The 11,557-nt window shown below is 36.4% G+C and overlaps 1 protein-coding gene across 1 annotated transcript; it reads left to right on the top strand.

Moving 5' to 3' along the window:
* Window positions 1-318: 318 nt before the first annotated feature.
* Window positions 319-2,865, top strand: LOC145955276 (uncharacterized). The gene is made up of 3 exons (XM_083069962.1): window positions 319-1,302; window positions 1,379-1,483; window positions 1,577-2,865. Exons 1-3 carry the CDS (start codon window positions 1,018-1,020, stop codon window positions 2,069-2,071), a joined length of 885 nt encoding a protein of 294 aa, XP_082926088.1. The 5' UTR covers window positions 319-1,017; the 3' UTR covers window positions 2,072-2,865.
* The last annotated feature ends 8,692 nt before the right edge of the window (window positions 2,866-11,557 follow it).

The raw sequence follows: 11,557 nt of genomic DNA, 5'->3' as shown, positions 1-11,557 counted from the left end.
CCAATTCCTCTTGTCGTAAGTCGATGGAAAGTTCCAACGCACTGTCAGACTTGAGTTCATGGTTATCACCTTGAGTCACTACAAGAAAAATTGTTATTATCTACGGAATATTATCTACGGAAATTTTTCCGTAGATAATATTTAATTATCTACGGAATATTATCTACGGAATATTTTCCGTAGATAATATTTAATTTTCTACGGAATATTATCTACGGAATTTTTTCCGTAGATAATTTCCAGTTATCTACGGAAATTTCCGTAGATAAGTTATCTACGGAAATTTCCGTAGATAACTGGAAATTATCTACGGAAAAAATTCCGTAGATAAATTCCGTAGGTAAAACATTTTTTTTATAAAATAATTAAAATATTTAATTTAACATCATTAAAAAAAATAATCATTATAAAATTTATTTTTTTTAGTTTAATTATTTATTATAATACTTTTTATTTACTAAAAAATTATTTTTAATTAAAATATAATTTAGAATAATGAATAGCTTTAACTTTTGTGTACCATATTTAATGGAAAACATAAAGAAAAGATGAATTCAGTTTTACTTTATTAAATGTAAGAAACAAATTAAAGATTGAATTTTTTTAACAAATAAAAACTAATATAACAATTAATAATTTATATTTCTATTTATATTAATTATAAATATTTCTTATATTATATAACAATTTATATAATTTATTTAATATTTTTTAAGTTAAATTTGGTTCTCTTATTTTTAAAAGATTCAATAATTAATTTTCTTATTTAAATATTAAATTTATTTTGAAAATACTCAATTGAGTCTTTAATTTTTTAAAATATATTAATTTAATCAAATTTCTTTTCCTTTTAACTTCAATTATTTTTTGGGGTGCAATGACGGAAGAACAAAAAGATATCTTCTTTCAGCGTTTTAAGGTACATAATTTGTTTATTATCATTCTATTCTAAAGGGATTACGTTAAATGCACTAAGTTTATAGTCATGAATAATTTAATTGCTTCATTATTCTGTTAATGCAGAAAAAAGTTTCATGGAGAGCTGAACATGAAGAGAAGATAAAAAAAATATTTCACACAAAAGCATCTCATAGGCTTTCTGAAATGTTCAAGAAAGCTCGTCAAATAAACAAGAAGCCTGATTGGATGTTTGATACAGTTTGGCAGAGTTTGATTGCCCAGTGGATGGCCCCTGAATTTAAAACAAAGAGTATCCAAGCTCAAAAAAATAGAGCATCTGAGAAAGGTGGAAGTCTGCACACAGGTGGCTCCATCACCCATCACGAGCATGCTATGCGGATGGTAATTACATTAAAATAATATATTTTATTTAATATAATTTTAGAAATATGATGATTAACTATTTATACAATTATAGTCACAAGAGTTGGGTCGCCTTCCACATGTTGATGAGTTGTTCCACCAAACTCATGTACGGAAGCTTACGGGTGATTTTGTTGACCAAAGATCTAAGCGAACATATGTGAGTTATTTTTTTCGTATTATTGCTTTATTCTTTTCAATTTTAATCATCTTTCATAAATGTCACTTCTAAACATCTTTATTTGTGAAATAGGATCAATTTGAGACTATATTTAATCAAGCTAGGTCTGAGGCTGCATCTTGTACGGGAGGTTCTGAAACGTCTTCTATGGACCCAGTTCAGGAAGAAAGACTCCGCAATAAGAGTTGGATTGCTGCTGCTGGTGGGGTTACAGACAAAAGCAGACTTTATGGGGTTGGAAAAGTCGTTTCTCCATTGACATTGGTGGATACCTTCACAAATATATCTTCTGCTCGTGCTACTGAAGATTCAGACAAAATTATTCAATTGGAAGAGCAAGTCCGTAAGTCTAGGGAGGAGGCTCGTCAATCTAGGGAGGAGGCTCGTCAATCTAGGGAACAAAATGAACGCTTGCAACGCCAGTTTCAATCACTGTTCAATGCTGTTCTACCTCTCCTACCTTCTGATACACAGCATATTTTGCAACAACAAGTGGATAACCAATTTCATGACAACCATGATGACCAACAACCACCACCTACTGGACACTATGGAGATGACTATTAGTTAGATGTTTTTTTTAGATTATGGATCCACAACTATTTAAATATTTTATTATGTATAATTTTATGCAAAAATAGTCTTATTTTACACTATGACATGGAAACTAATTATGCATAATTGCTATGGGTATTTTAGATTTTAAAGATGTTTGATTTCATATTGTGGTTATAAGATATTTAAAGAAACCTGATAAGTGATTTTATTAATATTTCTGACCAGGTAAAACTATTTATAAAGATTGGTGTGGAAAGGTAAACAAAATAATTCATGCAATGTTGAAATCAGTTACCTACGGAAATTTCCGTAGGTAAGTTACCTACGGAAATTTCCGTAGGTAACTTACCTACGAAAATTTCCGTAGGTAACTTATCTACGGAAATTTCCGTAGGTAATTTATCTACGGAAATTTCCGTAGATAAGTTACCTACGGAAATTTCCGTAGGTAACTTATCTACGGAAATTTCCGTAGATAATTGCATCCGTAGATATATTCCGTAGATAAACGCATCCGTAGATAAATTCTGTATCCGTAGATAAAATCCGTAGATAACGTTATCTACGGAAAAATTTCCGTAGATAATGTTATCTACGACCTTATTATCTACGGATTTTTTTCCGTAGATAATCCGTAGATAATTATCAGTTATCTACGGATTTTCATCATTATCTACGGATTTTTTCCGTAGATAATGCTGATTTTTCTTGTAGTGAGTGATGCTTTCCGACAACGGTCTACGGGCACCTATAGACCCATTCGACAACCGGCCGTACTAACATCCACTCCCTATGGCTTTCCACTCATGCCCCCGGGTATAGAGGGAACTGTTGTGTGCAAAGGTTCGTGTGCAGTTTGTATTTCAAACAATCGCGAGAATTTAAACATACAACAATTATTAAAAGCCAAATAGATAAAACATGCTATCATACAAGTGAGGGGTAATGAAGTAATTTTAAACTATTATTTAAAAAAACAATCCATCACTAAATGGGACTGACTCTCGAGGCTTCCCCAGTGGAGTCGCCATCTGTCGCCACCCGCCGAAACGGACCTTGGCATTCGCGACGATGGTTGGACTCTTTTTAAAGTTTTGAAAAATGATGGATTGTTAGAACGACTTATTCTCAAACTGAGACCTCATCGAACTAACAATTTTATTAAATGATTCACCAATCCATGTTAACCCCAAGCGGGACCCTCCATGGATTAGTGGTTTTCGCAAAAAGAAGGGTTCTTGGAGTCGCCACCAATGTTTTACTCAAAACATTGGAAAAAGGGATAAGGCAATTGATTTTCGCAAATCAACCTTGGCCATTACAACCAGAGTTGGGTAAGGGAGTCGGTTACGTGCGAGGAAGGTGTTAGCACCCCACAACGCCCCTTTCGGGTTCCCTATGACGGATTATTTTATTAATAATAATGTAAAATTACTAAATTACCCCTATTTATTATAAACGGCTATGAATAAGATATCTACATGATGAATAAATTAAACATGCGATGCAACAATCAGAAAGCAGTAAAAGGAAGGATTTTGAAGAAGAAACCTTTGAAGCGTGCTTTTATATATTCAAATGTTAGGAGGCTTTTTGGCGCTCCCTCCCACTACATGCTCGCTCGCTCCTTCCCTAAAAATTAATCTTTACTATGGAAATCAAAAAGATTTCCCTTCGACTAGTTCGAATTCTCAAGCTAAATGCTCAGAACTCAAGAACTTCGTCGGATCGGCTCTCGGAGAGAATTTTAGGGCAGAACACTGCTCAAAAACCCCAGAATGCTCAACAAGAAGGTCCAAATGTGTGCCAAAAGTGTTGAAATGTGTGGAATGACATCCAAATGACGTCCTATATATAGGAGTGAGGCGCAGTACGGCCTCTGACATCAATACGGCACGTACTGAAGTTTTGAACTACAGTACGGCCGTATTGAATTCAGTACGGCCGTACTGAAGTTCAAAAAACTTCAGTACGGCCGTATTGGTTTCAGTACGGCCGTACTGAAGTTCAAAAACTTCAGTATGGCCGTATTGGTTTCAGTACGACCGTTTTGTAGTTCAAATTGTTCAGTACGGCCGTACTGAACTTCTAGGAGGTCGTATTGAGCTTCAATCCTCCCACATCCTTATTTTAAGCTACTCTAAGACCTCTAAACCTACAGATAATCATCCTAGGGTCTTCCAGGAGTCCTTCTGGCTGACTTTCCTTCGGTCTTCGAGAGTCTTTGAGTCTTATTCTGACCCGGACAATTTTAGGGGTCTACATTGATTACAAAACAATGAGGTTGAAATGCAATGCTCTAATTCAGATTAAACCATCAATATTCACACACACATGTTAATCAAGAATTATCTTCTTTAATGTTCAACCAAGAAATTACTCAAAGTAAAAGATAAGGTAGAAGAAGATTGCACAAGTCTTTTATACTGGTTCAGCCACTCCACATGTGACCTACATCCAGTCCTCAATCATCACCTGATCAAGATTTGTTCCACTATCTCAATGAAGAAGGTTTACAAGCACACAACACATGCATATACTTCAACACTAAAGATAACCATTTTCTTGACCCCAAGAAAGCACCCCTTGTAGAAACCCACTACAAGAAACCTTACCACTTGAGAAGCCCTTCTCAAGATTTACAAGCATTCACACAGAATAAAGGAACGAATTCACCTGAATTCAGAAGAAAATCTTAATCTTCCCCTTTCAGAATATGATGATGATGAGGATGATCCTCTAACAAGGTTTTTCACAAACATTTTTACTCTTGGATTTCACAAAGAAAACTTTCCAAGATGGTCACAAAGACTCCACAAAAACGTTTTTCTCAGTTTGATTATCAGTTCTAACTCTTGTGTGAAGTTTTTAAAAGTTCAAACTATTTATAAAAGTCTCAGACCCAGATAATCGATTATTTTAAAGAATAATCGATTATTTTGTTCTTCAGGTTTTCTGGAAACCAACCAAGAACAATATAATCGATTATTTTGCTGGATAATCGATTATTCGAGAGAGTTATTCCTGGGATAATCGATTATTTTGGCAAATAATCGATTATTGCAGCAAGGCATCCCATTGTGCCTGTTTGCTGGAATAATCGATTATATTTAACGATAATCGATTATTTTGAGTTAGTTTTCAAAACTTCGTTTTAAGCCTCAAAATAACTTTCTAACCTTTTTAACTCATCATCATATACTCTCTACTTAGCTTAGATATAGATTTGCTCATGCACACAGCATACACAACACACTAAACCAATCAAAACAATTTATACACTAATTCCTATTACATAGTATTGACTTTTCTTTGACTTTGTTTTTGTGCTTCCAAGTTGTTGTTGTTGTTGTTTGTAGTTGCCCTTGAAACACATCTTGTGATCATCAAAACTCCTTTAAGCTTCAAGCTTCTCTAAGCTCAACAATCTCCCCCTTTTTGATGATGACAACCCATGACTCAAATCATAACAATTCAAGCTATTATGCTTCAACCTTTCCAACCATTGTGCCTTTAATTCCAACATACAAAACCTGCACAATACACACACAAGCACAATACCTGCAAAAACAACAACTATACACACACAACCTTTTCTCCCCTTTGGCATTATCAAAAACAAAGTAAGCCATGCTTCACAATATAAGCCATATACATTAGATTCAATGCTTGTGAACAGCAATATCCAAGTCAGAATTATTTGTGCAGCAATAAACCACAATTTAGAATAATTCAATCCAAAAAACATTAACACAATGTCAAAAACAGAGCATTCCAACCAACAAAATCACAACTATCATCTATACTCAAAACAGAGTATTATAAGCATCAATCAACCATGACTCAATTTGCTCATAAGACATCAAATTTCAAAAATAGAATATCCACACATATGCTCAAAAACAGAGCATTACAGCATCAGCCAAGCAAAACAGAATTTGGTGCCACATTCAAAACAACAAATCAGCAAAATAAACTCCAAATTTCACCAGAAATTAATTGTCCAACACCATAAAGCAGATAAATTGTTCCAAACTTAAACAATTACAACCAAATCGAAAATAATTGTTCAAAACTAGAATTTAAACTCCTAATTAAAACTAAGCATAAAAACAGAACAAAGATCAATCTTCATCTTCCGATATGCCAAGGTGATGAGTCTTGAGCAACTTCACCTCATGATCAAGCACATCAAACCTGTCAAGAATACCAGAAAACAAAGATTCATGCCTTCTCGACATTTCCATCACCGCATCAAGTTTAATTATGATGATTTGCTCAAATGGTGAGAACGGTTTTGGCTCAGCTTCTGATTCTCTGCCAGGTTCAGCTTCCACCTGTGGTGGCTGATCCTCATCGTGTGACGGAACACCGTCTTCATCAGTTGTCGGTTTAGGAGTTGGGGGTACATCTCCTTTGAATACCCATTTGTCTTCCTGTTTAAGCATCCCCATGTGATGCAAAGAAGATTTCTCTATCTTGTTCGAAGCATGTAAAATTATTTTTCTTTCCCCTGTTAAATCTACACCAGCATTCTCAAAAATCTTTGACAATAACAAAGCATATGGAATTGGGCCATCTTCCTTCCGCCTTGCCTTCCACATACAATCATTGACGATTGATACCCAATCAATTTTGATTTTCTTTTTAATAACATGCATAAGTAAAATGTCATCCCTTGACATTTGAGCATGATTATGTAACTGAGGTTTCAACATCCAGGCAATAATGAAAGAAATTAAACGGGAATTCTTTTTCATACCTCCCGCCAGAAATTTCTCATAGTTAGTGTTCACCGGGTTCCTTTGACAGTCCCGAAAGGTAGTCAGCTCTTCAAAATCCCCAAAATTGAACGGTTGGGGTTTCTCTCGTCTAGTGCTGCTCAGTCCCGCAGCAGCTTTCAACGTTGGTCCGTCCAACTTAATCATTTTTCCTTTCACCACAGATTGCATGATGCCCTCATTGCTTGTGGCAAAACAGAGAAATAACCTGATCAGCTCAGGATAATAAGGGCCCTCCATTTCCAAAAACTTGCTCAGTTCTTGGTGCTCTAGAAGGGTTGGAAAACTAAAACCCTCATTCTTAAACCATTCAAGCTTAAGAGTCTTCGGAGGAATGATTTTCCGCCCAGCGTACCACTCAAAGTAGTGTTCTTGAGTCTTCTCATCCGGAAACCACTTTGAGATCAGTTGCCCAGAGGGTAGAGGACGTTTGCTCCCCCTCACTTCAAGCTTCTTTGGTCTCTTTGATGAAGATGCCATGGGTGGGTATTGAAGAAGATGAAGAAAATGAGAGATTTGAGAGGGTTAGGGTTTCTGGGTTTGAGAGAGAATGAGAGAAAATGAGAGAAGAGGAGGTTTATGCCCTAACAACTTCTGAGTGGGGGGTTATAGGAGGTTCCAAGGGTTTGACGCGTATTTAACCGTTTAAACGTTTCAGAAATTTCAAAAATCGCCCAGATAATCGATTATTTATGCAAATAATCGATTATTTGCATCAGCAAAAACCCTTTTAAAACACAATCTGATATAGATAATCAATTATTTTCAATATAATCGATTATTACAGAGAGTAATTTCTCCTAACACAGCCCAAATAATCGATTATTTGCAGAATAATCGATTATTCCAATGACTTCTCAGATTCCACTTCTCAGATAATCGATTATTTCCTAAGATAATCGATTATTGGAGTGACCCTTTACATTCTTCTTACCAGATAATCGATTATTCCCCAAATAATCGATTATTCCAGTGGCTCTTGGAATTGTTCATGTTCTAGATAATCGATTATTACCCAAATAATCAATTATTATCATGGGTTTACTTAACATAATCGATTATATTTTAAGATAATCGATTATTACAGAGAAGATTTGCTTCTCAGCAATTTTAACATTTCAAATTTATACCAAGTCAAATTTGCCACATGAATACTCTTATATATATATATATATATATATATCACTGCATCCTAAATCTCTAACTTATCACTCTCAAAGCATAATCAATTCAAACATGATTCATTGATTATCCCTAATCTAATTCTTAGTTGGTTGAATCTTTCCCTTGGTAGAGGTTTTGTAAAAATATCAGCTAATTGTTTGCTAGTTTCTACAAACTCTACAACACAATCATTCTTTTGAACATGATCTCTTAGAAAGTGGTGTCTTATCTCAATATGTTTTGTCCTAGAGTGCAAAATTGGGTTTTTGGTCAAATTTATTGCACTTGTGTTGTCACACCTCAAAGGAATTTTATTTAGCTCAACTCCATAATCTCTTAATTGTTGCTTCATCCAAAGAATTTGAGCACAACAACTTCCACTAGCTATATACTCAGCCTCAACTATACTTAAAGCAACACAAGCTTGCTTTTTGCTATGCCATGAAACAAGTGCACTACCTAGTAGGTGACAAGTTCCACTTGTGCTCTTTCTATCTAGTCTACACCCAACATAGTCTGAATCTGAGTAGCCTATCAGACTTAGTGAGACTCCCTGATGTACTTCCACTTGGATGCACATGGATTCTTCACTCCTTTTCGGATTTCCTTAGATGATTCTTCAAGGAATTGAGATGCCTCAAAGGAGCAAGGTGACCTAGGCTTGCATTCAAGCTAAGTCCAAAGAAGATAAGATGTTCTAGCTCTACAAAGAGAAGCTCTCAAGTAGGGTAGAGGCTAGAAGCAAAGGTGACTTCGGAGAAGAGAATTCTTTGAGAGGTATGCTCATTCAATAATTTCCAAAGTATCACAATACTCGGCCAAGGGATGATTTATAGGTAAAATTAGGTTAAGGGTTTAAGTTGGGTTCACCTAGAGTTAAGTAAAACCATGGTATGGTTAACTTAACTCTAGGCGCCAAAATTTGAATTCTAAAATTCAAATTTTGGTGCCAACCGGCCACCCCCCCATGTGCACTCATTTGGCATGTAATTAGGAAGCCATTTGAGTTGCATTTCGGATCACACCTTGTGCATGTGTAGCACATGGCCGAAATGCACTCCAAATGTGCTTCTAATTACATGCTAATGTAGATTCACATGTAACCTAAATAACCCTAAATTCATATGACCTCTAAATGAAATTCCTACACTATAAGGCCGGAAATACAAGGCCCCAAAGGAAATTACAAGGCACTAAAGCCCAATCCTATGCTAACCCTAATCTAATGGGCTTGAGACAAAGCCCAACAAAATAAAGTGGTGGGCTTTCCTTGGGCTTGGGCCCACTCTTCATGCATCATCCTTGCCATTGCCCTAGTAGTTGGGCCCTTAGCCCATGGGCCTCCTCCATCATCCCCTCCCTCTTGAAGAGGATTTGTCCTCAAATCCAAAGCATCCTCCTCTTGTGTGGGTAGTCCTGTAAAAAGAGACAAATCAGAAACATTGAAACTAGAACTAACGCCAAACTCAGAAGGGAGATCGAGGACATAGGCATTATTATTGATTTTCTTAAGGATTTGGAAAGGACCATCTCCTCGAGGACTAAGTTTGGACTTTCTTTTGGAAGGAAACCTATCCTTCCGAAGGTGGAGCCAAACCCAGTCACCTTCCTTGAAGATAACCTCTTTCCTACCCTTATTATTATATTTTTGGTATTTTTCAGTTTGGGATTGAATATGAGTTCTAACCCTCTCATGTAATTTCTTGACAAACTCAGCCCTAGATGTGCCTTCCTTATGAATAAAGGAAGCAACATCGGGTAGGGGTAATAAATCCAATGGAGTAAGAGGATTAAAACCATAAACAATCTCAAAAGGAGACATGTTAGTGGTCTTGTGAACCACTCTATTATAGGCAAACTCCACATGAGGGAGATAGTCATCCCATGACTTTTTATTGCCTTTGAGGATTGCCCTCAACATAGTCCCTAGAGACCTATTGACTACCTCAGTTTGCCCATCAGTTTGGGGATGACATGTGGTAGAAAATAGAAGTTTAGTTCCTAACCTTGCCCAAAGAGTTTTCCAAAAGTGGCTTAGGAACTTAACATCTCTATCGGAAACTATAGTTTTAGGTAACCCATGAAGTCTCACAATTTCTTGAAAGAATAATTTAGCAATGTGACTTGCATCATCCACTTTGTGGCATGGAATAAAGTGTGCCATTTTGCTAAAACGGTCCACTACCACAAAGATGGAATCTTTTCCTCTTTGGGTTCTAGGCAATCCAAGGATAAAATCCATGGAAATGTCTACCCAAGGAGAAGAAGATATGGGCAAGGGGGTGTATAGCCCATGAGGTTTTGTGGTAGACTTTGCTTGTAAACAAGCAATGCAACTACTACAAAACCTTTGGACATCACGTTTCATATGAGGCCAAAAGAATTTCTCTCTCAAAAGTGAAAGAGTTTTCTCTATTCCAAAATGCCCCATGAGCCCACCCTCATGGCTCTCCTTAACCAAAAGTTTCCTAATAGATCCTTGGGGTATACAAAGTTTGTTTTCTTTAAAAAGAAACCCCTCAGAAATATAGTAACCTTGGTAAGGTTTTTGAATACATAAAGAATAAAAGTTAGCAAAATCAAGGTCTTTCTCATACAAATCCTTAATGTCATCAAATCCTAAAATTTGAGAACCTAGGATATTTAATAACACATGTCGTCTAGACAAAGCATCAGCCACTACATTTGTAGAGCCCTTTTTATATTTGATGACATAAGGAAATTGTTCAAGGTACTCAACCCATTTTGCATGCCTTTTATTTAATTTATGCTGACCCTTCAAATATTTAAGTGATTCATGATCACTATGAATGACAAATTCCTTGGTCACAAGATAATGTTCCCAAGTTTGAAGGGCACGAACTAAAGCATATAACTCCTTGTCATAGGTAGGATAGTTCAAGGCAGCCCCATGAAGTTTTTCACTGAAATAAGCTATGGGATGACCACCTTGTAACAACACAGCTCCTATGCCAAGTCCAGAAGCATCACATTCTAGCTCAAAAGTTTTAGAAAAATCAGGCAGAGCTAGAACCGGTGCTTGAGTAAGTTTATGCTTGAGATCTTGAAAAGCTAAGTTATGTTTTTTCGTCCATTCAAAGACCACATCCTTCTTCACCAACTCATTGAGAGGAGAAGCTAATGTAGAGAAGTTAGGAACTGTAGACCCCTAAAATTGTCCGGGTCGGAAATAAAGCTTGAAGACTCTCGAAGACTGAAGGAAGATCAGCCAGAAGGACTCCTGGAAGGCCCTAGGAGGGTTCTCTGTAGGTCTAGAGGTCTTAGAATAGTTCAAAATAAGGAAGTGGAGGGAATGAAGCCCAATACGGCCGTACTGAACTTAATACGGCCGTATTGAAGCTTCAATACGGCCGCAGTGAACTCAATACGGCGTATTGAAGTTTCTGAAACTTCAGTACGGCCGTACTGAAATCAATACGGCCGTATTGAAGTTTCAATACAGCCGCAGTGAACTCAATACGGGCGCATTGAAATTTCTGAATTTCAATACGGCCGTATTGAATTCAATACGGCCGTATTGAAGTTCAAA

This window comes from Cajanus cajan, chromosome 2 (assembly GCF_000230855.2).
Source record: "Cajanus cajan strain Asha chromosome 2, NIPB_CcT2T_4, whole genome shotgun sequence".
In the NCBI taxonomy this organism is placed as follows: domain Eukaryota; kingdom Viridiplantae; phylum Streptophyta; class Magnoliopsida; order Fabales; family Fabaceae; genus Cajanus; species Cajanus cajan.
The sequence above is the reverse complement of the archived record's forward strand: the minus strand, read 5'-3'. Positions and strand labels throughout refer to the sequence as shown.